The sequence below is a fragment of the Bos javanicus genome, chromosome 5 (assembly GCF_032452875.1).
Source record: "Bos javanicus breed banteng chromosome 5, ARS-OSU_banteng_1.0, whole genome shotgun sequence".
NCBI classification, from domain to species: domain Eukaryota; kingdom Metazoa; phylum Chordata; class Mammalia; order Artiodactyla; family Bovidae; genus Bos; species Bos javanicus.
Window position 1 is genome coordinate 108,782,418 of NC_083872.1, and position 27,331 is coordinate 108,809,748.

The 27,331-nt window shown below is 46.1% G+C and overlaps 2 protein-coding genes across 16 annotated transcripts in view; one reads left to right on the top strand and one right to left on the bottom strand.

Moving 5' to 3' along the window:
- Nucleotides 1–26,840, bottom strand: part of DCP1B (decapping mRNA 1B) — a 42,762-nt gene extending 15,922 nt beyond the window's left edge. The window contains exons 1-3 of one of the 2 annotated variants that reach the window (XM_061418390.1): nucleotides 26,644–26,838; nucleotides 22,653–22,693; nucleotides 20,548–20,675 (exon numbers count right to left, since the gene is read on the bottom strand). In XM_061418390.1, the coding sequence (XP_061274374.1) occupies nucleotides 20,548–20,675; nucleotides 22,653–22,693; nucleotides 26,644–26,787 (313 nt within the window). In that variant the 5' untranslated portion in view covers nucleotides 26,788–26,838. Of the gene's footprint in view, nucleotides 1–20,547; nucleotides 20,676–22,652; nucleotides 22,694–26,643 lie in introns of both variants that reach the window. The other variant, XM_061418391.1, reaches the window with a different exon arrangement.
- Nucleotides 3,718–27,331, top strand: part of CACNA1C (calcium voltage-gated channel subunit alpha1 C) — a 459,914-nt gene continuing 436,300 nt past the window's right edge. For 9 of the 14 annotated variants that reach the window (XM_061418374.1, XM_061418384.1, XM_061418376.1 and 6 more), the window contains exon 1: nucleotides 3,719–4,089. In XM_061418374.1, the coding sequence (XP_061274358.1) occupies nucleotides 3,954–4,089 (136 nt within the window). In that variant the 5' untranslated portion in view covers nucleotides 3,719–3,953. Of the gene's footprint in view, nucleotides 4,090–27,331 lie in introns of all 14 variants that reach the window. The other 5 variants (XM_061418379.1, XM_061418380.1, XM_061418378.1 and 2 more) reach the window with 1 other exon arrangement.

The following is a 27,331-nucleotide window of genomic DNA, read 5'->3' on the forward strand; positions in this document are numbered from 1 at the left end:
TTCCACCGTGAGGGGAGTACATGCTCGTAGAATAAGTGAACTAGTCGCTGGAGTCGAAGCTTGAAAACCTCGAGCTGGGGCTTTGTAAGCCCAAGGAGAGGGTATGCAGACACAACCTGGACCTGGACACAGCAGGCACGGGCCGAACGCTTAGCCGGATGAGCAGATGGAAGACGAGCCCCAACTCTCCAACCTCCAGCTCTGCAGCGTCGCTGCCTCACGTGTCTTCACACACTCACACACATTCACACATTCTCACATACACATGCTCACACAGAACTCTCACTCACGCACACAAACACGTTCACATACACACACATTCACCACACACACACACACACAGTCTCATATACACACGCTCACACAGAGCTCTCACACATACAAACACGTTTACACACACACACACTCACCACACAGTCTCATATACACACACTCACACAGAGCTCTCACTCACACAAACATGTTTACACACACACACACACTCACCACACAGTCTCATATACACACACTCACACAGAGCTCTCACACATATAAACACGTTTACACACACACACACTCACCACACAGTCTCATATACACACGCTCACACAGAGCTCTCACACATACAAACACGTTTACACACACACACACACTCACCACACATACAGTCTCATATACACACTCACACAGAGCTCTCACACATACAAACACGTTTACACACACACACACTCACCACACATACAGTCTCATATACACACTCACACAGAGCTCTCACTCAAACACGTTCACATACACACACACTCACCACACACACACACAGTCTCATATACACACGCTCACACAGAGCTCTCACACATACAAACACGTTTACACACACACACACACTCACCACACATACAGTCTCATATATACACACTCACACAGAGCTCTCACTCACACAAACAGGTTTACACACACACACTCACCACACACACACACAGTCTCATATACACATGCTCACACAGAGCTCTCACACATACAAACACGTTTACACACACACACACACTCACCACACATACAGTCTCATATACACACACTCACACAGAGCTCTCACTCACACAAAGGTTTACACACACACACTCACCACACACACACAAAGTCTCATATACACACGCTCACACAGAGCTCTCACACATACAAACACGTTTACACACACACACACTCACCACACATACAGTCTCATATACACACTCACACAGAGCTCTCACTCACACAAACACGTTCACATACACACACACTCACCACACACACACAGAGTCTCATATACACACGCTCACACAGAGCTCTCACACATACAAACACGTTTACACACACACACACACTCACCACACATACAGTCTCATATACACACACTAACACAGAGCTCTCACTCACACAAAGGTTTACACACACACACTCACCACACACACACACACAGTCTCATATACACACGCTCACACAGAGCTCTCACTCACACACACATGCTCCATCTTCTGTAACTGTTGCACGCCTGACACACATATTAGGCCTGGAAGCTTCTCTCCCTTCTCCTTTTTCCCGGGAAGGTGTTATTAAGTGAAAGATCAGTTTTGGAGGCCTTAAGTGAGGATACAGTGCTGGGAAAATAAAATTCAGTAATGAATCTGCAACTCCAAAGTGTCCGCACAGAATATTTACAACTGTTCAAAGACTAGATATAACCACGACTTAGTGATTTAGTGATGAACAATGTGGCATAATACAGTTGCTATCGATTCAGTTAATTTTCAAGTAAGTCGTATATATTAGTATGTACGATCTACGTCATTTTTATAGCAAAGGCTAAACAGGTCTAAAGGCCCCCCAGGTGGCTCAGCAGTAAAAAATCCACTTGCCAGTACAAGAGACGTGGGAGACTTGGATTCAGTCCCTGGGTGGGGAAGATCTCCTGGAGGAGGAAATGGCGACCCACTCCAGTATTCTTGCCTGGAGAATCCCATGGACAGAGGAGCCTGCAGGCTACAGTCCATGGAGTCTCAAAAGAGTTGGACACTAGTTAGCGACTAAACAATGACACAAACAGGTTAAAAATAAGTTTATAAAGATCTAGTTGAGGATCTGGTAATGTTAATCACATCAATAACACATTAACTACACACACATTTAAAAAATCTTCACCAAAAACAGCTGCTAAGTTATGACAGGGCAATGAGACCCAACAAAATATACTTTTAAAAGAAAATAATTTTTTTGATTTAAACTTCCAAAATATTTAATTATATGGGTATTATTCGGTCATTAAAACATTTGTGATATTTTAATCACTGCCCCCGTCCCAGCCCGACTCACCTACCAGCGGCCCTGTGGGTCTTTCTGTTTCTTGTCAGTAAAGATTCAGATACCAAAAGGTACAGGAAGTGTTGTTTTAGTGCTGTTAAGCAGAATCCTTAAAAGGACACTATAAGTCTGACCCCTATAAATGGGGGTAATTTTTGTGGTCCGTGCACCAGGAATCTATCTTATCTGTGAGTGCAGGGGCGGGGCAAGTGGGAAAAAAACCCCCAGCTTTCTCTTGGTCGGACCACTGCGCATTCTTTGAAACACATGCACATACTGCTCTCTGATACATGGACACTGGAAAAAAAAGAGTCAGGGTTTGAAGGCTATGCGCTGAGAGCCTCAGCAGCCAAAAGAAAGTCCTTCACCCCAAGACCATTAAGCGAGCCTCTGGGGACTTGACTCCGGGCTCTTCCCGGCCCATGGACACTGATCCCCGGTGCTAGCTGCCCCACAGGTTCCTGCAGGCCGACCCACAGCCCTGTGCTCCCCTGAGCGAGAGTGGATTGGACCACCGACACTAAGATCATAGCGACTAAGAAACCTGAAGGCGTTGTGGGTTTTGGAGGCTTCAGTCCTCGTTACAAACCCAGGATCTTGCTCTGTTCTCTGGTTACAGTGAAAACTTCCTCTCGGTGGAGATGGAATTTTCCAGAACTACCAAAGGAGGAAAGTGGTGGCAGCGGAGAAAAACACGTCACCAAGGAAGTGGAAGCCCAGTAGCCGGGGAAGAGCAGCCGTTAATGTCTCGTCAGGAGAACGTGAAAGTAGAAATGTATCTGTTGCCGTCTGGGGGGATGTCACACGCTTGTGACACTTGACAAAAGGAACCAGGTTCTCGTAAGGATCGGACGCCAAGCAAACTATTGACATAAAGGGGAAAGCAGTCTGACTTATGTCATTACTGCGAGAAACCCGAAATGCAGACGGTCGGGAAGATATCCGTGGGAACATCTTTCAGACGTCGATGGGGGGAAGGGAGGGGGGCTGGGCCTAAAGGGATGGAGGGGCACCGTGGAGGTTTCCTGAGGACCCGACTGACCGCTTATCTCTAAAGCAGCATGGCTTTAAGATTAGAACGGGGTCATACTGAAACGACTCTTTTCATCCCAGTTAATGTGCCATTTCAATGTACAACTTAAAACAGTCGAGGAGGAAAAACAGATTTACCAAGTCCTCGCTCCCGAGAGAGAGCATGAGATAACACACAGAACTGGGCCTAACTTTCTTCTCCTTAAAATAGTTTCCCAGCCTGGGCCACATTCCATGGGAGCCCCCGCCTCTTGGGCCCGCGTTCCCAGCTGGGCAGGCCTATCGCTGTCCTGTGTCCCAGGGGCTGGTGGTGACCCACGCAAACCAGAGCCTGTCACCGGCCGGGAGGTGCCAAGCTGACGGGCTGATAGATCCATCACATCTCGCTTCCCTTCTTCCCGGGCGGCCGCAGGGCGAGGCCAGCCTGGGGTGGGCAGTGGGCGCCGCAGGGAGGAAAGAAGACAAGCTGAACAGAACCGAGGGAGAAGGTGTGGTCCTGGCATTCTCAGACTTGGGAGTGGTCGCTGCAGCCTAGCTCGAGCCTGGGACACGGGGTGCTGAGCGGTCAGCGGGAGATGCTCTGAGCACTCTGGGGCCTCAGACCCACCATGCTGCGAGCCTTCTTCCCCCACTCCACGCCCGGGTACCAGCCGCTGCCCCGCCGCCCCGCCAAAACCCAGGCGGGCTCCAGGGGTACGCTGGTGCACGAGGCTCAGCTGAGCTGCTCCTATGTCTCTCCTGGAGGTAAGAGACCCCAAGATGGGGGGAGGACTAGGAAGATACTGTTGATATTTACTCTAAATCAGTGAATGACGCCCAGGATGGGCCTCCCCACGCCATGAACACATTTTGGGTTCAGTCTTCTTCATGTTGATGAATGCAGGCCTTTAACAGTATAGCCGTGAAATTCTGCTTAAAAACTGCCTTAGCCTGGTTTATGTCATGCTTTGGGAATTCTTGGTTGAAAAGAGCAATGTTTGAGGCAGCAGGCAAGGTACCACTGCTGGGACCTGTCTGTTAAAATGCCATCTATTTACGCCTTCTACTTTCCTTCTAATTCTGCAAGAAAGATGAGCAAAGCAGAATTTACATATTAGATCTCACATCTGAATGTTGAGGGTACAGTAGACATGAGTGAGAGCAAGCTGATGGTATTTGATGTTGTTTTCTTCTTTTTAAATTTCTCCAGCAGAAAAGTCTAAAATTGATATTTGAAGAGGCTGGTTGAAAGGGTCACAGAGGGAAAAGCAGATGTCCTTGAGTGCACCTGCATTAGGGGACCTCCGATCCTCATTAGCATGGTGCATGAGGTTATTCTCCAACCTCCCTGGGGGTTACCTCATCTAGTTTATGTTTTAAAAACTATTTCTATAAATCTCTTCTTTGAAGACATTCATCATTTGTTCCATATTTGGCCTCAAAAATCTTTCAACTCCAAATCATGAAGGGGGTTTGTGATCTTTTAGCGATATTCATGCTAACGTGGGCAACTTTAAAATACAAGCCATATTTCCATATGGTTACTGAGTAGGTCAGCTGGAACTGCGACGGTGACGTCTGTGCAAGCAGGATAGGACGTCAGATGTGGTACTGCTTCCGCCCCTCCCACCCCACTGTCATTCCCTTTCAAAGTGATCTCACTAATTTCTCTCAAAAGGATAGGACAGCAGGCAGGAAAGAAGGCATTTAAGTCCTCTCTTTGCACTGGGAAAAGCCATGGAAACCAGGGAGTGTAAATTACACAAACCTCTTCTGGGCACTTAAGGATAAGCCAAAAATCTTAAAATTCCTTCAAACCCCATTCCCTTCAGTAAGTCTTTCTCAAATGAGTGGAATAATAATCCCAGTGGAAGGACCAAGAACATCTAATCATACACTTGGTGTAAACACTTGTTGTTGAGGCTTTGCTAGAATACAGAATTGCTTGATTTCTTGTCCTGATTTTCCCGATAGTTTTTGTAGCTCGACCTCAAGGATGGTGACTGATTCCTGGCATTTGTTCCTAAGCATGCCTGTACTTGCGCATGCAGACATACACATACTGTCCTTCCGAAAGACCACAGGATAGTTTAACAATCAGAAAGTGAGGGTCGTGAACCGTCAGAGCTGGAGGTGGGCACAGGTGGGTGGTTCAAGCACCTGACACACAGGTGGAGGGTGGTCTCCTGTGGCCACAGTCCCGTTTCCTGGTTCAATCTGTTTGCATAAAATATGCCCCTCTTCGGCCGTTACAAACAAAATACATAAAGTATAAAAACAATGTTTATGTTTGAATGACTTGGAGACGTGGTTGTAAGAGATGGGAAGTCATCTTGTTTAAACTAAGGTTCGTGTGAACTCACGAGGACCCAAGGGAGGGTGGAGGGAAGGAGGAGAAGGGGGTGCAGGAAGCGGGGTGTCTGAGGGCAGGGGTTGTGAGGCGGGCTCTGTATCCACGGCTGGGCAACGGGTTGCATGGCTGCTCTGTGCTGACTGGCCATTCCGCCTCATTCGGACTATGCACTGAAGACGCACTCCATCCGCACGCTCTTTAAGGCCTATAGAGTCACATTCTTTCATTCATATTCTGCCTCAGCTCCACTGACCAAACCCGGACAGAACCTTTGCTGGCCCCGAGAGTCCACATAGCACTGTTATCTTTGGCCCCTGGTCTGGTTCTTCTCATGTGACATGGTTTTACTGCACCTCACAAATCAGGGGTCCCATGACCTCCAAACACTAGAGGTTCCCAGTGGATGAGAAGCAGCTTGTATTTTGTGAGTGACTGAAACATGCACATTTGGGGATAAACAGGAGAAAGCCTAGACAAGTGCTATGAAGTGAAAACAACCTTCCTCCTTCTAAATAACTTCCTTACAAAGTTAAGGCCATAAACAATGACAAAGAATCAGCCTCTCGACTAAACCGGTACACTAATTTGGATCAAATTATATGGATCTCCCAACTGTAAATGAGAATTCACTGTCTTCAGAGGAAAAGATGGGTTAATCTTCCAAAGGTTTCACTTGTAACAAACGCACGTTATGTCATTAGACCTTCCAAATCCCCACAGAGGTCCTTATGCTCCCGAACAGGCAATCTGAGGTCTCTCTGCCCTCGGGTTCATCAACGGTCACATGGAATCTTCTCAATTATATACCAACTTCCTAATTTTATTTATTTGAGGATAAAGTTGCTTTAGTCTGGGAGATTTAACAGAGTAAATAAACATAAAAATAAGCAGCAGAAATAGTCATGGGTGATAATAAATATAAATAGGAACAATTTATTCTGTTTTGTTGGCCATTTAAATTTATAGTTTAATTCTGCCCATAAACTGACTGGTTAACCCCCAAATCTCCCAGAAGATAGGTGTGGGCTCTCTGATGTGTCTTCCCTCCCGACACCTTGTCCTTCAAGACTCCTCTAGACTCCTGCTTCTTTGCTCCTATAGTTTTTTGTAGATCCTTGGACTAGACAAGAAAAAGCCCATGTCGTAAGTGTTTACTGCTCCCCCCACTGCATCACGAGCAGTGTGGTGTATCCAACAGATGTTTGTTGAGTTAAACTGAAATCCAAGACGTTAGATCTTGAACCATCTTCACGACAGGTGCCTCCATCCCGGCTTACACGTTGTAGTCTGGACAAGGCAGGCCTCCCCATGGCCGACCACAGCTTCCCAGGGACTCACAGCATGGGGCTCTCCTCCACCAACCCTCTCATGCTCCCGCCCTCACTTCGAGTTTATTTTGCATCAAACACCTGATCATCTTTGGCATAACTTATGCTGATGGGCTTTTGCCATCAGCTCCCTGCGGCTGTAAATTCTGACAGCCTAGCACTGCGTGGGCACCAATGTTCTCATTTCCTGTGTATTTATTATTACAACGAGGCTACCATACACCAGTTCCCCGATGGACTATCTGTCAGGCACCGGCAACTCAGAGCTCAAATAATGCAATTAATCTGCAGGTTTACAAGTGTTTCTCTTGTACAAGCATTAGTGCTTTGGTGTGGAAGAAAACACAGCATATTCCGGTCGAATCTGACGGTAGTATTCTGAAGCTTACATAGATAAGCACCTACATTATCTTAAAACTGTCAATTCTTCCCAAAACACACTGAAACTGTGTTATCCAGAGTAAATCTCGATATAGCAAAATAAGTCTTGTCCCATAGAATTATAGTTTGTGGGGAATATATGTTTAAGGCAAACATAAAACAGAGTATTTTTTACAGGTCAGAAACTTGTTTTGATGAAAAACAGACTTTCTCATGTTGAAATCAAATTACTGAATTAAGTGTTTACTAGTGATAGGAATCGGAGAAGGCTACCACTCCAGTATTCTTGCCTGGAAACTCCCATGGACGGAGGAGCCTAGTGGGTTGCAGTCCATGGGGTCGCTAAGAGTTGGGCACGACTGAGTAACTTCACTTTCACTTTTCACTTTCATGCATTGGAGAAGGAAATGGCAACCCACTCCAGTGTTCTTGCCTGGAGACTCCCAGGGACGGGGAGCCTGGTGGGCTGCCGTCTATGGGGTCGCGAAGAGTCAGATACGACTAAGCGACTTCACTTTCACTTTCATGCATTGGAGAAGGAAATGGCAACCCACTCGTGTCCTTGCCTGGAGAATCCCAGGGACGGGGAAGCCTGGTGGGCTGCCATCTATGGGGTCACACAGAGTCGGACACGACTGAAGTGACTTAGCAGCAGCAGCAGCAGCGATAGGAATAGCTTTGTTGAAATACACTAACCATAGAAATATACAATCAATGAAAAATTTCTAAGATTTCACACAGCAGTGGTTTAGTAATGGGGCCTCATGCTAGTTTGTGACTGAGGGAAAATAAGCTGGAGTTTCTGTACGTCTTTCGTTTCAACCTTAATCTATAATTATGGAAATAGCAGACCCCACTTAACCCAGAGCCCTTTCGGTTATAAGCAGTCAAATTATGGTTTGGTTCCTTTTTAAATTAGAGTCCTATGGTTGACACAGAGGATAATTCTAATACCAGTTCTTGCCTAAAACTTCCTTTCTCCAAAACCCACAAGAACATGAAAAAATTGTAATTTTTTCCTTCTGTGGGTTAAAAATAACATCCCAATAGCTTCAAATTGATTATCTGAGACTACTTTCTAAGTGATTTTTGGACAAGAATAGACACACTCGATGCAGCCGTCCCGAGCGACTGCCACATGCAAAGCACCGTGTTAGGGAAACTAAAAGACGCTTCACTCATTAAGCATTTCAGAAAACGTTTTGGAATCCAGTTTCTCTCTGCCGAGATTCAGACTTCTAGCATGTTAGTCTGGGCTTTCAAAAACAAATGATAAAATACAGTCATTGTCGAGTCATAAGAGCAGCGCGTAAATCCAAACAGCACTGCTACACAGATGTTTCTTGGTAAAGTCGAGGACGTTAAGTCTCTGTGGTTCAGATAAAATAAAAGTGACCTCTCTTTAAAAATATTTATTTATTTTTTTGGCCACGCTGGGTTCTTAATTGTGGCATGCAGGATCTTGCGGGTGCGGCATGTGGGATCCAGCTCCCTGACCAGGGGCCCCTGCATTGGGAGCGTGGGGTCTTAGGCCACCAGGGAAATCTCCCAGAGTGGCCTCTCTCTGACTCTCCTCTCACATCGTATCTGTGCGTCACTTACACAGTGCTGTCACATGGTCTTCCTCATCTACGCATGCCAGATTGTTAAGTTCCAAGAAGAGAGTTTTCCCCTGAACTCCGTGTGAGGTCCTGTCTGCAGTGAGTCCCCTGGTCCCAAAGGATGAGGAGTGAAGGCCGCGTGGACTGGCTGGCCAGGCGAGAGGAGCGCTGAGGACCCACACAGAGTGTGTAACCCAGGGAGCTGTTGAATATCCCAAGGCAACAGCAGAAACACAAAAACCCACAGTGAGGCTCTGCTGTGGCTTTTCAGAGTGGGCCAGTTCTTGAGATAAACAGTCTCCTTCAGAGCTCAGACCCGTTCACGTGCTGAACCCCGTCAAGAGAACAAAAAAGCAACTCTTGGGTTTAAGGATGGAGTGACAAGCGTCATCACTCAGTTCCCTGTAGACGTGCGCCCCTTAATCACGTATGAAAACACATTAGCTCCTGAGCCATGGTTTGTAGGGAAGAGGTCAGTTTTTCAGTTAGAATGGCAGAGGAGGCTACAATGAGTAAGATTTGTTGCCCACAGTGTAAATTTAAAATTGCTTCTTCTTAAGAAGCACAGGCTGGGGGTGGGGGGCGGGGGGCGGGTAGAGTGTCCTTGAAGGCTGTCCCGGCCACTGCACTCATGCATAGCAATGAGCCCACTGACAGCACAGAGCACCTCTTCTGACCGCCATGAAAGGTCAAACTCCCTGTACCCACCCCTCCCCGCCAACGTGGTCTGAACGAGGATCTTCCTCTCCCTGCCCAGGTCCTGAACAGACAACATTCTGTTGTCATTCCTGCAAACACTAAGGTTCTGTCAGCAAGAGCATCAAGTATTTGAGTCTTCGTTGCTGGGTGGGCTGTTCCCTAGTTGCAGTAAGCAGACACTACTCTCTAGTTGAGGAGTGTGGGCTTCTCACTGCGGTGGCTCCAGGGTGCACGGGCTTCAGTGCTTGCAGCACTCGGGCTCAGGGGTTGCGGCTTGCGGGCTCTACAGCACAGGCTCAGTAGTGGTGGTGCCGCGTGGGCTTAGCTGCTCTGTGGCCTGTGGGATCTCCCTAGACCAGGGATCGAACTTGTGTCCCCTGCATTGGCGGGTGGATTCTTGTCCACCGTGCCACCGGGGAGGTCTCGTACAATTACTTTGAAGGGATTTCTGGACTCTAGACAACTTCAGTGGTTCAATACTCAATCCCTGAAGTTTGTATGGGAGATGGTGTGTGCACGTGCAGAGAGGTGCTTTTGGAGGTGGGTCAGCATGAAGCACAGTCCCCCAGAACAAGGCCTGGCCCGTAGCAGGAAAAAAGCTGATATTTGAAGGCGTGGGGGAAGCAGGCAGGCAGGAAGCCCATCAGATTCTCAAAGGGCTCTGTGACCCCCAAAAGGTTAGGAAGTACTAACCGAGGCTACGGACATACCAATAGGGATCTCAGAATGGAAAAATAAACTCGCCATTATCTGTGGGCAGATAACATGACTTTCATTTCCCTAGTAATAAATTTACACAGGGCTCACTTTTAACCTTTCAAATTGCTTTTGTAGTAACTGCCTGAACTGATTCCAAGGTTAAGACAACAGATGATAAAGCCTCAAGGACTTAGAATCTGCTGGATTGGGAGAGGTTTCGCTCCTCCCAGCGGTCTAGGGCCAAGGAGAGGCTGATGGCACCAAAACCCCCTGCATCTTCCGCCACCTGCCCAGGTTCAAGCGCTGTGACCTGAGCTCAAGGCAGGATCTTTGTGTCAATCTCCATCACGAAGTCATAAAGAGGGAGGGATTTTGGGAAAGCGGGGCCACTCTGTGGCTCCTTCTCGATCACCCTGAGCAGAACATCATTAGACTGGACAGAAACATCAGACATATGTAGGTGTGTAATGACTCGGATTAAGGTACAAGTATCTGGGAGTTACTTTAAGTACATTATACCTACCTACTTATCCAGATCTGGTCATTTGCCGTGTTCATTTGGTAACACAGAATACAAATAAAAGATAAGATCAGGTCTGTGCACAAGGGGCCTGTAATTTACGACCCATGCCGATGCTTTCAGCATAGCACGGGTGGTCCACGACTAGTTCATCCATGGTGACCTGGCACCGAGAACCAGTGTCTCACAAGAGGGTGCTTCCAAATTCTGACCTATCTGTGCAAATTTGACCTTCTCACTGCTATTATCCTCTTACAAATAAAATTACTACGAGGGTTTGTAGAGAAGTCTTTTGGGTATGTACAAGTTTAGTTAGAACAGAAAGAGGTAATGTGCATGGCAGTCATGGTTGACCTGTACAGACAGGCAAGCTGGATCATTCTGGCAAGGAGTTTAGGTTTATCTGTTTTACTTTTTTCAAAGAACCAGTTCTAGGTTTTGCTGATTTTCTCTCCTGTTTTTTGGTGTCTTATTGATTGCTGCTCTTATTTTCCCTTCCTTCTGCTTGCTTTGGGCTTAATTTGCTCTTCTTTCTAGTTTCTTAAGGTGGAACCTGAATTACCCATTTGAGACTTTTCTTCTTTCCTAATAGAAGTATCTGATGCTATAAATTTCCCTACCAGCCCAATATCACTCGCATTTGACATGTCTTTTCATATTTATTCAGCTTGTTTTCTAATTTTCTTCCCTCTCTGACACATGAGTTATTTAGATGTGTGCTGTCTAATTTGAAAACTTTTGCGGGTATTCCAGGTTATCTGTTACTGGTTTCTAGTTCAGTTCTGCTGTGGTCAGAGGGCATATTCTGTATGGTTCCTATTTCTTTAAAAATCTTCAGGCTTGCTTTATGCCCCATGATAAAGCTGACCTTGGGCGCTGGCCCATGAGCACCTCAGAAGAGGCTGTCTTCTGCTGTGGTTGGTGGAACATCCGATAAACGTCAATTGCCTCAAGTGAGTCGATGGTGTTATTCAAGTCCCCTACGGATGTGTTGCTGCCATTTGTTCTGCCAGTCACAGAACACGGGGCTCAAGTCTCCAAGCACAACTGCGGGTTTTAACTTTTAAGTGTGCATGTATTAATGATGGTTAAGTATTTCGGGTGAATTGATCCTTTTAAGATTATGCAATGTATCTCTTTACCCCTGGGTAATTTTCTTTGTTCTGATGTCTACTTTGATATTAATATAGCATCTCTGGCTTTCGTCAAGTTTAAAAAAAATCTATTTATTTTAAAAAATGTAAGTATAGTTGATTCATAACATTGTGCTCATTTCAGGTATATATATATTTTTTTCAGATTCAATTCCCGTATAGGTTGTTACACAGTATTGAGCAGAGCTCCCTGTGGTAGACCGCTGGTCCCTGTTGTTTTTCTTCTACACAGTAGTGTGTATATGTTACTCCCAAGAGGTTTTCTTTTAATTAGCGTTTCCATGGTTTGTCTCCCCTGTCTTTTGCTCTGTTGGTACCTCCTTTCTTGCCTTCTTATGGATTATTAAAATGTTTTAGTATTCAGTTTTCATCTATCTATTGGTTCTTTCTTAAGTGGCTGCTCTAGGAATCACACTATACATATCTAACTTCAGTTTACACAGTTATTTCACCACTTCAAGCAAAATGCAAAGACTTCACAACCACACAGCTCCTGTCCCCCACCACCCTTAACCTTACAGCTGTCATGTGAGTTACACCTATACACAATGAATCCCCCTCCTGACACTGCTGTAACTTTTGCTTTTGTGTCATCTGCATTTTAAAGAATCTGAGCGTTTTTTTTTACTATTTCTGTTGCTCCTCCTTTACCCCGAGGCCCCGACCTTCCCTCAGCAACACTCCCCTTAGGTCTGAAGAACTTCTTTCAGCCTTTATTTCACAGCAGGTCTGCTGACAGGGAAGTATTGAAGATTTTCTTTTATCTGAGAGTATCTTTACTTTCCTTCCCAAGGAACATTTTCACTAGAGATAGAATTCGAGGGGGACAGCACTGTCTTCCAGACTCCAAGGTTTCTTAAGAGAAATTTATTGTCGTTCAAAACATTGTTCTGTAATGGGTCATTTCTGGTTCAAGGCTTTTTGTTTGTTAAAGTCTGTTTTTCACCAGTTTGATGATGGTTATGGGCATGATTTTTTTCTGAGTTTACCCTGTTTGGGGTTTTCTGAGTTTCTTGAATCCATACATTTGTGCCTCACCAAATTTGGAAAAATTTCAGCCATGCTTTCTTCAAATACTTTTTCTACAGCAGCCTTTCTCCTTTCGTGGGACTCCAGTGACACAAATTCAGACCTTTTGGTACGGGCCATCAGGTGTTGTGAGGCCCTGTTTTTTCTTTGTTTTTTAACCTTTTCCCTGTATATTCTTCAGGTCAGATAGTATCTACTGATGTGTTTCATGTTCACTGACTCGTCTTTCCTCTGCCATCTCTGTACTGCTAGTAAGGCCATTCACTGGACACCTTATTTTTCTGTTCCAAATGTTCCCTTTGAGTTCTTACACTGCTTCTCTGCTGAGAATTTCCATCTTTCCACTCATCTCTGAGGACCTGTGCCACCTCACAGGGCACAGTAATTGCCTTACAGCCAGCCACTGGCCTACCACGCCAGCATGTGGGTGATCTTGGGGCAGCCATCTGCTGACCAACCTTCCCCATGAGAGCTGTCAGATTTTCCTGGCTCTCTGTGTGATGGATAATGCTGCGTTGCATTTGGACATTTTGTTGAGACTGTGAAAATCTGAGTCTTCTGAAAACTCTTCAGAGTGTCGAGACGGTGTTCAGGTTTAGACAGGAGGATGGTTAGATAGCATCACAGACTCAATGGACATGAATCTGAGTAAACTTGGGGAGATGGTGAAGGACAGGGAAGCCTGGCATGCTGCAGTCCATGGGATTGCAGAGTCGGACACATCTGAGTGACTGAACAACAACAGACTGGAAGTCCCGTCCCGCCTTCTGTGGACGATGGTTCCCAAGTCAGCTCTGTTTTCAGAGGTGTGTCTGCCCTGTGCAGATGCCACTCAGGGGCTGGCCTGGCGCGTGGCGGTGGCGGACACGGTGGGTTAGCTCTCTGGGCCTTGGCTGCGGTTCTGTGGCTCTGGTGTGTGTGTGTGGATGATGCTCACAGGTGAGTTCGGGATCTGTGTCAGTTCAGGGACAGAAGCAGGGCGTCTTTTTGTCCAGTGCACTCTCCAGCTCACAGGGGCCCTTCTCCCCAGTCTTCTGGCCAGAGTCAGAGTTTCTTTCAAGAGGTCTAACTTCTCACACTGTCAAGTAGTCTCCATAGCTGGGCAGCGTGCAGGGTAAAGCAAAGAAACATCAATAAAAAGCCCATATAAATATATACGTATATGAAAAAGTGGAAGTCGCTCGGCCATGTCTGACTCTGAGACTCCAGCGTCTATGTAGTCTATGAGATTCTCCGGGCTAGAATACTAGCGTGGGTAGCTGCTCATTTCTTCTGGGGATCTTCCCAACCCAGGGATTGAATCTGCGTCTCCTGCATTGCAGGTGGACTCTTCATTGTCTGAGCCACAGGGAAGACGTGTGTGTGTGTGTGTGTGTGTATACACACACATGCTAAGTTGCTTCACTTGTGTCTGACTCTGTGATTCTATGGTCTGTAGTCCACCAGGCTCCAGGCAAAAACACTGGAGTGCATTGCCAGGCTCTCCTCCAGGAGATCTTCCCAACCCAGGGACTGAGCGTCTCCTGAGTTGGCAGGCAGATTCTTTACTGCTGGTGCAACCTGGGAAGCCTATATATATACATCTCCTAGGAGCTCCCTGCACGCTTGAGGCCACAGGGGACCCTTCTCCAGTCTCTCAGGCAGCCTTTCCATGGGGTGTCACGTGCCTGTCACCCCTCACTGCTGAGGTGGCAGCCTAGGTTTGCAGGGCAGCCGGCTTCAGGCCGGGCTGGGAGGGGAGGGGAGACTCTTCACACTCTGAGTCACAGGAGCGCACTCTCCAGGCCTCCACAGAGAGGTTTCCCCTGGTTTCTGTTGCTTCTGTCCGCAGTCCTGGGACATGGCTCGCTCTTGAGTCACACTCAGGAGATAAAGCAGGAGCAAATAAACCAGGAGACTCGCTGGCTGTTCTTCAAGTTCTCACTTCCCTTTTGATATGCCTGCTGTTGTTTACTCTTAGAATCCGCAGGCTCTCTGGTTTCTGTCCACAACTTTCACTATAGCCAGTGAGAGGAGTGTCAGTGTGAACCTGCTCTATTTTGGCTGGTGTTGGAAGCTTATTTCTCACTCTAAGGAGTTATGAACCAGCGCAGGTAACGTAACGGAAGCCTGGCCTGGGATGGACGTGGGACTGGAAAGAGGAAAGGGCTGAGACCCAGCCACTGGGAGCCTCGAGTTCACTTTGCCATCACCGCATGCTAAAGTCCCTTCCGTGGAGACCGAGCTCTATAGACAGGGGCACGAGATGTCCCCTGCTGGCTGCTACGCAGGTGCACTGAGCCACCAGAGAAGCCCTCTCCAGTTGTATTTTTAATTTAAATTTTCATAAAAATAAAACATATATATATATAATTTTAAATATCAGACGCTGTGAGGTTTTACAACCAACAGCAGAGTTCTCCAGCCATGATGGGCCTGACTGCTGCTCCCCAAAAGCAGCCTTCTCCCTGACAGTGACTTCTGCTCTCCATCTCTTTCTCATCCAGTGTTTTCTCTGTTGTGTCAATCTGTTTTCCTATGTCATGTGTACTCCTTCTGTTTTTAAAGATTTTTTTTCTTGATGTGGAACATTTTTAAAGTCTTTTACTGAATTTGTTACAGTAGTGCTTCTTTCTGTTTCATGCTTTCGTTTTTTGGCTGTGGAGCATATGTGATCTTAGCTCCCTGGCCAGGGATCGAACCCGTACCCTCTGCATCGGAAGGTGAAATCTTAACCCCTGGACCCCCTGAGAGGTCCCTACACTATTTTTTGATTCTTAAAAGAAAATACACTGAAGAGAATTTAGTTTCCTGACAATACATGCACACTCTCACCTAGAAACACACACACTTTCCCCATCCCGTACTTCCAATGTAAAGTATAACACTATCTCACATTTGGTGTTTGTCTTCATGATCAGTGGAGTCAAATGGTGTACTATGACTCAATTTCCTTTTCTGTACAAAATTTTGTTTTCCCAGGAACTAAGAATTGCTTCCCTTGTTGTTTTCCATGCCCTTAGCTTTCAATGTTTCTACATCATTAAGCAAAATCACTGAAAAAGGAACTGTAAATACCCCAAGAGATTCAAACTCTCAGGTGTAAACTTTTTATTGGACACCCTTCTGAAGCCCTCCATCTTCCTAAAGACTTTTCTTTAGTTCAGCTGCACAGGGGGTCACCATGGACTCTTTACCACTGTTCTCAGAATTCCTTTACCTCCAACCTATGCTTGGATTCCCCCACTTTCCTGCGTGGTTTGTGTATCTGTCACAATAGCCCAGGTTACGCTGCAGTAACAAACAACACTCAAATGTCAATGGCTTACGCAGTACGTGTCTGTCATGGGCCACCTCTGTATCATGTCACCATCATTCCAGGACCCAGGCTGACAGAGCAGCTTCTGCCTAAACAACCTGAGTCCTCACAGCAGAAGGAAGAGATGTGGTCAGTCAGGAGCTGGTTTGTACATATCTGCTCACTTCTACCCACATCTCTCTGGCCAAAGTGACTCACACAACCGTACTTGAGGCCTGGGGCGGGGAGAGGATTATACAAAAGCCTCCTGGAGGGGTGCGTGGGGAGGAACCAGATCACACTGTCGGGTCTGATGTTAACAGACCAGAGGTGCTGCCTCTTGCAGGGCAACAGCTAGTGGTCGTGAAGAGTGAAGCAGTCACAGCAGGTCCTCCTCTGTCTTGTTCATGAAATCCACCCTCCATCTTCGTGGGTTTGTATCTTCTTTTTACTCCTTCATTGTCATTTCAGTTGTTTCAGGAATGTGTTCAATCTACCCACGTTGAGCCAGAAGTCTACCAGCCAATCACTTTAAAAGGGAACTTGTAGGACGCAGTGTAGCCGAAAGAGGAGGACTGTCTGTAACCATCACTTTCACCCTTTTCCACTACTTGAGGCAGCTTTTCTCAGATCCTAAAATGTCAATGAAGCATTCAAATTGTGCTTCTTTATGAAAACAAAACTACCCAATATGGTGAATTCACTTTAAAACTGAGCGGTTTTCTAAAACAGCTTTGATTCTAAGTATCTTGACTTCTGCCTTTTCTGATCTGCTGTAAGCACCAAGCTTATGTCTGCAATAAAATCAACCAGCTCAAAAGAATTTCATTCTAATTCTGTCACCATAGACAATACTGTATTCAACATGCTGGCCAAGCTCTGAAATCTTCCTGCCATTGCTGTCTGTAACTTATCTTAAATAAGATGATACAGTCTTAGTCTTACAGGAAAATATGGTTCTAAAATACATCTCCCTATACCAGAATCTTATTTAGTTTTGAAATGGCAAACAGTTACTAGAGGGTAATGATATACAAGAAATGGCCAAATTCAGCTTTATGTGACATTATTTTTATTTGATATTCTCTTTTCTAATAACTGAGATATAGTAGATCCTCAACCTAAAAAAAAAGAAACTTGCTTTTTCACCTCTGGAGCGTACACTGCAAAACTAAAAGGTAAACCTGGCTCAGACCCCTTGCTCCTCTGCTGGCACTTCTGCTGCATGGGCCTGCACGTCTGAGGCTGGGCTTACTCAGTTCAGATGCTCTTTCCATCTCAAAAAAGTTACAGACTCCGTAAATTATGTAATCCCTCTAATCTCAGTTTCCTCATTTACAAAACAGAAATAGGAGGATTTCTAAGGAAAAGTGATGAGAATTAAATAACCCATAGAAAGTGATGACGTCATGCTTGGGAGGCAGTAATGCTCAGTGTAAGTTTGTTGAGAAAATAAAATTTCTGTCCTAATACAGCAACTACCCTATGTACCTTGAAAGCTTACAGAGGTCAAACTTCATGACAGCCAGGCTTAAACATCATGAATGTTTTACTGTAATAAAACCATATAGGTTGTGTTTGGCCAAAATCCAAAGTTACTTATTCATTAACATTTGTTTTTAATTAAATTAAAGTTTGAGATATCTACCTCTTTATTTTGCTCTTCTAAATCCATACAATTCTAGAAAGGGACAGTTACCTCTTCAGGTACTAATTTTTTTAAACTTAGTGTTTAAAAACCTAGAGTCTGAAAAACCCACCAGAACCCTTTCTCAGTGCTGCCTCTTGACGTGTCCCAACCTGGCCTGTGACACACGCTGGCACGAGTAAAACGTTAGGACTAAATAGAGATCCCTGACTCAACAGAACTCGAGAGGTACAGTCGAAAAAACAGTCCTGAGGGAAGCTGGGTTCATCTTCCAAAGGCTGATGAATGAATCTTTACACCACCAGAGAATATACAAACCCGGGGCAGTTATCACACGGAGTATCAGAGTTATTTAAAAACATCTGCAAGGTACTGACCCTCTGAGAGCACCTGGAGCAAAGCCTTCTGGGAAACTCGGATGTCAGAGGCTGAAGAGGCTTTTGTAAATAAACTAAAACCGAATGACTGGCTGCACAGTCAAGATGCACCAGATAATAAAGACAAAAAGCAAAATAAACTCAGGAAGGTAAACAGATTCACTCCCTTTCACTCCCCGCTGTTCAACTGATTTCACTTTTTTCCTATGGAAGCTCATTAGAGACACTTGAACATGCACCGAGAAGGCTGCCTTCGATTTGCGCTCATGCGGGACAGGGGCGAGGGCAGCCCAGCAGGTGCAGGGAAAGCAGCGGGCCTGACGTCAGAACGTGCGGGTCTGGCAGGGCTGCGGCCCCCAGACGCTCGGTTCTCTCAGCTGCAAAGCAGCAGGGAGCAGTCTGCCCCTCAGAGCTGGGACGAGGAAACATGGGAAAATGAAGGAAAACACCTGGAACGGTGCATCCGATAGAAACATGGGTGAACCACAAAGGAAATAAATAAAATAAAAAGCAGCAGGTGAAATTAAGTTTAATAAGACTTTTTATTTAACTCAATATACTAAAAAATATATTACCATTTCAATAGGTAAACTGATATAAGACTACTGAGATTTTTTTTTTTTACATTTTTTTTTTTTGGTACTAAAGTCTGTGAAAATCAGTGTGTTTCTGACACACACAGATCAGCTCGATTCAGACCAGCCGCCCGCAGGACAGCATGGGACAGCGTAGCGTGGAGCCCAGGAGGGGCTGAGCATGTTTACCAGACCCTAGCAGACAAACCCTGTGGGGCTAAGGAGATCAACCATGTCAAACAGAGCTTGTATTTTCCTATCTTTGGTATAGTATATACTACCTAATAGGTAATACTGCAGCAAGAATTGGTCAGTATCATCCATATCGACTAGACTCAGTATTTATCCAAAATAAGAGCAACCAAAAATTATTATAAGCCACTGACAGTCGTTCATTTTATATTTATTTTTGTGGTTAATTTTGTTTATTAGGATTTGAATTACAAATCAATCTCACATAGAATCTAATAATCTCAAAAAAAGAAAATATAACCTGACATAACAGTAAGTACACAAAAAATTTGAACTACAAGTACAATTGATTAAACTACACCTTTGGGCAAAGAAACAGGAATAGAAAACAAAATATTTCTCTATTTTACTAAACTTCTCACTTCACAGGACCTGCCATTAGAAAGTCATGTTTAATAGCATTCCTGTAATTTTTTTCTTATAAAAGGTTAACTGCATGCTCTAAATAGGATGACCACCTATTAGGACAACTCAGTTACAAGTGAATATAATTTTAAGTAAATATAGTATTAAAGTGATGCTATATTTACTTCAGAACAAGTCAATGGGGATAAAGCACAAAATATGACTCGTGTTACATTTGTTACTAAGGTAACACTGAGTAGTACACAGTAGGCAAATTCTTGTACCCTGAGCTCAAAGAATAGGGTGGAAGATGAACAGAAACCATTTCTGAACTGCAAAGTCATCACGGAGCAAGCACAGGCACCCGTGATCCTGCAGCTCCTAGTCTGCTCCCATTTCCTGTGTGGAGAAGCTCCTGAATCGTGTCACTCTCACCCACTGTTGTGGGCCGCCCCACAGTGCAGCACAAGCAGTCAGATGAGACGCAAGAGGGAAATGGACATAGATGGTGGGTGGGCGGCTGCTACCTCATTTCAAGCCTGACAGGGACTGCTTAGTTAACAGGACTGCAGCTTTACCAAGTGTTAGGAAGTTCTTAACAATAAAACCTCATTGGACTTTAATGTCCATTTACTATGCACTCAAAAGACAGTGCTTCTGGAAGACAGGCCCCCTCCCTCGAGCATCCCATTGGATGCTCAGCCGCAGGGACCCACAAGCTCAATCGCTAGTCGAGGTCCTCTGTGGTCTCTCGGCCCAGGACTCACCTCCCCGGCCCCGCTCGGGCTCACACACAAAGCGGCCCAGCTGCGGAGGACGAGCTTTAAACACTCACACCTTCAGTCACACTGTCTCCATCTAACTCTCCCGAGGAAGACACCATCCCCTGCCGAGCCTTGCACCTCCCAGGCCACCCGTGCTGACCCCAGTCACGGACACCAAACACCATGACCATCACCACGGTCCCTCACACGTGCAGACTCACATCTGGCGTTTCTGTAGAGAAGGAAGGGGTCCTGTAGCAGGAAGTCCAGGTCTTTGGTGATGGGCTCCGTCCTGTTCTCCATGCTCAGCCTGTTCATGATGGTGAAGCCGTGCTTCGGAGATGCGGACCTAGAGGTCGCCGGGGCAGGGGACATGGAGAGGGGGCGTTCAGAGCCAAGTGTTTCCAGGACAGGGGCGGCCGTCGCACCTTCAGCCTTCCTGCCCCTTCACCGTGAGCCGCACCAACGTGCGCACGAGTACAGTGAAGTCCAGCCCTATGTCTGGGGGGTGGGGGTGCACAGACACACAGCTCGTTTCCCCACCTAGGCTGCAAGCTCATTTAAGGCAGACATGGTAACCACTTTAAAAAAAATTACTGACACATACTTTTAAAGAAGCTTGACTGTATCACAGTTACAGGAAATGTTGGTGTTGGTCTGAAATTGAAAGTTGCATCATTTCTTACAGAAACAATGTAACTCTGGTCAATGAACTAGTGAGGATATACAGTACAATTAAAAGTTTATACAATTTAAAGCAAAGAGCAGATATCTACTTTTCTTCAAGATAAAGCCAACAGTCTCACAGATAAGCTACTATAACATTTTTTGTCCATAAAACTGTACATTTAGTGACTTTTTATTTTTAATTTTGTTCAATAAACCTGTAGTGCCTACTGTCTGTCAGGCAGGGAGAACCCTGATCACACCGAAGCTAACAACCACAAGTGCATCTGTCTACCCTTGGAGGATAGCCAGACACCAACCCAACTGTGCAACTTCCATAACAAAACAAGGCACACGTGCAGGCCTGCAGATTCACTCGGGGCCGGGGGACACGCCCACAGGGATGCTGTGCGCAACCCGGAGAAATGGGGTCTGCATCTCAAGTTTTATTTCACCTCCAACCACCTGATTTACTAACCACAGTTTTCTTTTGAGATTTATTTTAAAACTGATGGAAGGCCATCCTTGCCTAATTTATTTTACTGAGTGGTAGAGCGGTGCTGGGCATATGAGCAATACCAGATGTAATCACGACCATCATTTCAAGTTAAATTCTGGGGCAGTGTGAAGAGTGACTCCCAAAGCTCTCAACAGAGGGTGCTCTGAAAACCACCATTGGGTGTAACTCTATTACAGACAGACATGGGGGGAAGCAAAGACATCATTTTTAAAATGGGATTAGGTGTTTTTACAGAATCAGAATTTGATCCTTCCAGTATTTTGGCAGTTCTGCAAAGCCTCTGCGGCTGTCCAGGCACTGCCTGTCACCTGATCCCAGGGATGGTCTAGCCACACCGTGGTTTATCTTCAAAGATGAATGGGCGTATAAACACAGATGAGAGAGAGAGAGAGAGAGAGAGAGAGAGAGAGAGAGAGTGTGTGTGTGTGTGTGTGTGTGTATGAGAAGAGTCTGCACCAGGCCTCTGTCCTATCTCTGAAACCAGCTGATGGTGACAGGACTCAGCTATGGCATTTTATGTGAATGTTTATGCGAACAAGAAGTTTAGCTGTCAAGACAGTACTCACACTACATATCTCTGTGTGTATGTGTTAACTATACAGATATTAACAATATGTGATAAAAATTACCCTAAAACATGAATTTATTAAATCTTTCCTAATACTTATTTTGTTAGCTATACAATGGAGGACTCAGAGACATCTTTAATCTTGGATCATGCTTCTTTAAAGAGTCAGAGGCGGGGGTGGCCAATAACACTCTCTTCCAGACACTGCTTAAATGATCTAACATTCTCAACAGTGCACTCCTAGCTCCTCATCAGTTCACTATATTCAAGCACTTTGTACCACTCACTTGAGCTGAAGAATAAATATTTAATTCTGTTTTAAAAAGAACACAAAGATTTAAGTTCAGCTATACTGGAGTTCACATTATATTCTGTAATTAGTATTCACCACACTAGACAGATGACATTATTCAGTATTCCCTTCCATATGTCAACTAGTTACTTCAAACTCAGACTCAGTGCCTGCACGTCTCTGAACTGTAATAAAACTCCACTTGAGGAAGGGGGACACACAGAGCTAAAGACAGGACTCAAAGGCTGTCAGCTTCTTTATAAAAGTGAAGGACTCTTACCTTGTGTAAACAAATAAGGTTCCCTCCACATCAGTCTTTTCCTAAGAAATAAAACAAACAGCAACTTAAGCATATTCTCCTCACTAATAGGAAATAGTCACAGAGGTCAGAGAACACAGTATCTTAGAGAATAGGGATTCGATTCTGTTTCAAGTGGGGGGTAATTCTTAGGGAAAGGCGAAAAGCAGACTTTGTCAGCGGTGACTTTGTTGCTTAAGCAGCAGGAAGTGCCCTCCTATTGCCATTTACAAACAAACCATTGCCGCCTCTCTTTACCAAGCACAGGGGCCACACACACCTCTGGTTGGACAAAGGAAACAAACATGCCGCAGCCTCCTAAGAAAGAAGGGTGGTAGTACACGCGCCGCCAGCCCTCTGTCCCTGGGCTGGGGGCACGGCCAGCCGCAGACACCACTGGTGTCACACGACCCTCTCTGCCTCCGCTTTCTGGTTTCCTTTTCTCTTGTCATGTCCTGTCACCCCGGAGAATAGAGGACCTGCCTGTAACTCTACTTCATCTACTACATAGAAGACAGCGACGCAGCCGCGGTTCTTAGACAAATTAATCACCTATTTGGTGCAGAAAACTGAAATAAAGTAAGATGGAAACATCACTCAGCTAGGATGCAAGAAATAAGCCTCAAAGGAAGTGGGAAACTTGTAAAGTGAAAATGAGAAGTGATCATTTCAGTTCCCTGGGAAGGGCTCTTTTCCATCTCTCCAGGCCCTGATGAAAATGCTCTGCTTACTAAAAAAAAAAAAAAAACTTAGGTATGCATTTGTCTGATTAACTAGTAATTAGACTATGTAACTCAGAATTTTAAATATACTTTTGCTATTTACATGGCTTAATCCCAGCATTCTATTAAACCTCTCAATATTTTGTTATTTTTTAATGTCCATTAGCAGTGCCATTCAAAATTTAAGTACTCTTGTCTTTTTGGTGAAAAATACTTTCTTTAGGAAACAAAACTATAATATTAAAATGATAATTCTCAAGAGGCACACAAGAAATTGGAAGCACGAGCTTCTCCATGCTCAAGTAATTTCATCATCCTTAAATGGATTAAGTAAAGTGACTACTTGCTATGAAGACAGAACACTTTTCTGTCTTTCAGTATTTGACTCTGGACTATTTCATCCCATATCCTAGGCAAGATTTCATACAGATCAGTACTCAGTTCAGTTCAGTTCAGTTGCTCAGTCGTGTCCGACTCTTTGTGACCCCATGAATTGCAGCACGCCAGGCCTCCCTGTCCATCACCAACTCCCGGAGTTCACCCAAACTCATGTCCATCGAGTCAGTGATGCCACCCAGCCATCTCATCCTCTGTCGTCCCCTTCTCCTGCCCCCAATCCCTCCCAGCATCAGGGTCTTTTCCAATGAGTCAACTCTTCGCATGAGGTGGCCAAAGTACTGGAGTTTCAGCTTTAGCATCAGTCCTTCCAATGAATACCCAGGACTGATCTGCTTTAGGATGGACTGGTTGGATTGGAGAGGTCTGACAGAATGTGGTCCACTGGAGAAGGGAATGGCAAACCACTTCAATATTCTTGCCTTGAGAACAGATCAGTGTAGAGAAAGCTAATAGCCTTTGACTTATTTGTTTTTTCCTTAACGAAGCAGTAACAGAAATTACCTTTTCCTTAAGGGAAAAAAAAGGGCTTTAATGTCCAATTTTAGTTTTGGAAATTCAAGGCATGGTTCTCCTGAAATTATTCTCTGACTCAAAACATGCAATTCTGAATTGATTTATGTTCTTTGTCTCAGTTTCTCCACTGAAAAGGGATGACCAGCTTACACCACCTAGACTTTTTTATTAAAAACATATTTTTTATCAAAGGCTCTAGGACACTTAGATGAAAAGGCCTTTGGGTGTCAATTTCTGGTTTATTATGGCTGAAACAGCTCATATTCATGCATTTTCTTGTTCCCTCCACAGTTATCCAGGGTAAGCAGATTTTTTTTTCTTTCTATGCAAAGCCAGGTTTGGGGGTTTGAGAGACAGTAAAAGCAAAATTTTATTAGATTCTCCTTACGTCCTGCAAGTAAAAAAGACTTTTATGTTAAAGTATTAAAAGTTTACAGTTCTGAGGGATTTTAGCTTAAATTTTAAAAGTACAATCTAATGATTTGATACTATATTATAAAATCTAAGAAGTGCTAAAAAAATTCAGCCGTTCAAAATTTAAAACAATAAAGTAGAATGTAAAACAATGCTAGTCCGCAAACTACTGGGGTTTGGCAGACTAGTGGACACTTTCCAAACAACATAATCTACATCTGATTATCCTGTTAAAATAATGAAAAGTCAATCTCCATTTACCCTCTAAACCTGCTTTTCTCAATCACATACGCAGCATCTGAGTCACCTAAGACGCCTTCAACGAATAACAAATGCCTGGGCCTCACACCCAGAGACTCTGATTGGCGGGCTGTACTTCCTTTTGGGCAGCACTGGGTCTTCGCTGTGGCTCTTGGGCACTTCTTTAGTTGTGGAGCACAGGCTTGAGGGTGAGGGGGCTTGAGGGGGGGCGGGCTCAGCAGCTGTGATGCAAGGACTCTCTAGTTGCCCCCTCTCTAGTGCCAGGCTCTTCTGTCCATGGGATTCTCTGGGCAAGAACACTGGAGTAGGTTGCCATTTCTTTCTCCAGGGGATCTTCCTGACCCAGAGATCAAACCCGGGTCTCCTCATTGGCAGACGGGTTCTCTACCACCATGCCACCAGGGAAGCCCTAACTTTCCTTACAGCAGCTCATTTTCTGTCCCTTCTTCCTTCCATATTCCTCCTGCTGAATGCCTGAAGTCATCCTTCATCCATATTTAGTGTCATAAGAACCCTCCTCCTTTATGTCCACCTCCAAGTACTGTCTCCTCTATCTTAAGAATGTCCCACACACTTCCATCAGGTTTCTGTCCAAAAGCTCCCACTGTGGAGACACGGTGACAGTTCTTTTGCCCCCAGCAACTGCCCTGCAGCTAAACCAGGTCTCTGTCTTTTTTTCCTGCTACCACAACCTTGAAAATGAGTACTCTGAAAGAATGACCTTTTGTGGGATGAATTATGCACTGTCTGAAGGCAACAAGTCCAGGAAGCAGGAAAACATAACTCCTGTAAATAATGCATTGTGACACCTGGGCTTTCCGATGAGGCTGTAGAAAGGCCTCCCCAGGTACCCACTACAGTTACTCACTCGGTAACTATGGTAACACGTGCCTGACTCACTGACCCTGTCCAGAGCCTGTAGGAAACCACCTTTACTCAAGGGGGACCCCTTTCTGTACACGTTAACTTCTCTGAATCCCCAGACTCTAGCCCTGGTGTCAAGTCACTCCAGGGAACCACACTTCCGACCCTCATCTCTACTTTGGTATTTCCTCGGCATTAAGACACTATGCTTCTGGCACTTTTCTACACTGCACCAAACAGCAAAATGTAGAATATCCACATTTGAAAAGATGGCGTTGAAACTGTCCATTACGTCGGTCAAAGTCCTTTACACAAACACAGGCGACACACTCCCCCGAAAACAGGGGACACACAGCCCGCTTCCTCCCCCGGGACCACGCGGGACAGGTGTCCCCGCGTCTCTCCATCCCTGCCCCTTTCGGTGAGTTTCCTCGGTTACGAACTTAGAGCAAAGCTGTTCTCTTCTCTCTCATGTCAGGACCCACTTCTTAGTGTTTTCGCTTTTGTGAGTGGCTTTCGGGGGGACTGTAATGACCGGCTGGAGAGAGGTGGCGAGGCGACAGGAACGCGCGGGGCTGTGTCCCGTCCGGGCTCTCCTCGCGGCCGGCTGGGACGTGCCGGGGGAGATGTCCGACCCGCTCGGCCGGGCTCAGTCCGGTCCGCGCTCCGTGAGTCTGGTCCACGCCACGGGAGGGGCCCGGGGACGGGCGGTCGGGATCCCCGGACCGAGGGACCGCGGGAGGGTCGTCCCCGCTCGCCCCGCCCCCACCCTCTCCCCGACCCCGTCCGCCCGCACGTACCCACTCGTTGGCCCGGTGACCGAAAGTGTACAGGGCGACCTGGCTGGCCACGTCCACGATGCGGCTGATGTAGGGGTCGTGGCGCCGCAGGGCCGCCAGGCTAATGTCGCGGCCCTTCCCCGCCGGGCCACCCGCCACCGCCATCTTCCCGTCCGCCCGCGGGGCGCCGCAGCCCTGTCGGCGGAGCGCGGAGCTCTCAGGCGTCACTGGTCGATGGCCACCCCGCGCGGGCCCGCGATCGTTGCCACGGCAACCGCCAGGCTGCCCCCGCGCGATGCTGTGCGCATCCCGGGTACCCGAGCGTAGCTGAACGCCTGGCACTTCTGCTCCTGGCGCTCCGCGGTCAGACCTGTAGTGATATACACGCCTCGAGCGTGCGTAACTGAACAGGGAGGGAATACTGCGATTTCTCGTGTACGGACGCCGGGTAGTTCGCAAAGTGTGGTCCTCGACGCCGTGGGTGGGGGAGTAGGGGGGGGCTCTGAGACCCTTTCAGGGGGTCTGCGGACCAGAACCATTTTCACGACAATCCTAAGACTCACGTGACTCGTGCCCAGTGCTCGCTTTGCACGAATGCTGCAAAGACAATGGTGGGAGAAAGTGGTGGGAGAAAGTGCAGGTGTCTTAGCAGAAATCCTGGCAGGCACCGCGCTTTACAGGCCAGTGTCGCTAGACAGTATACGCAGTA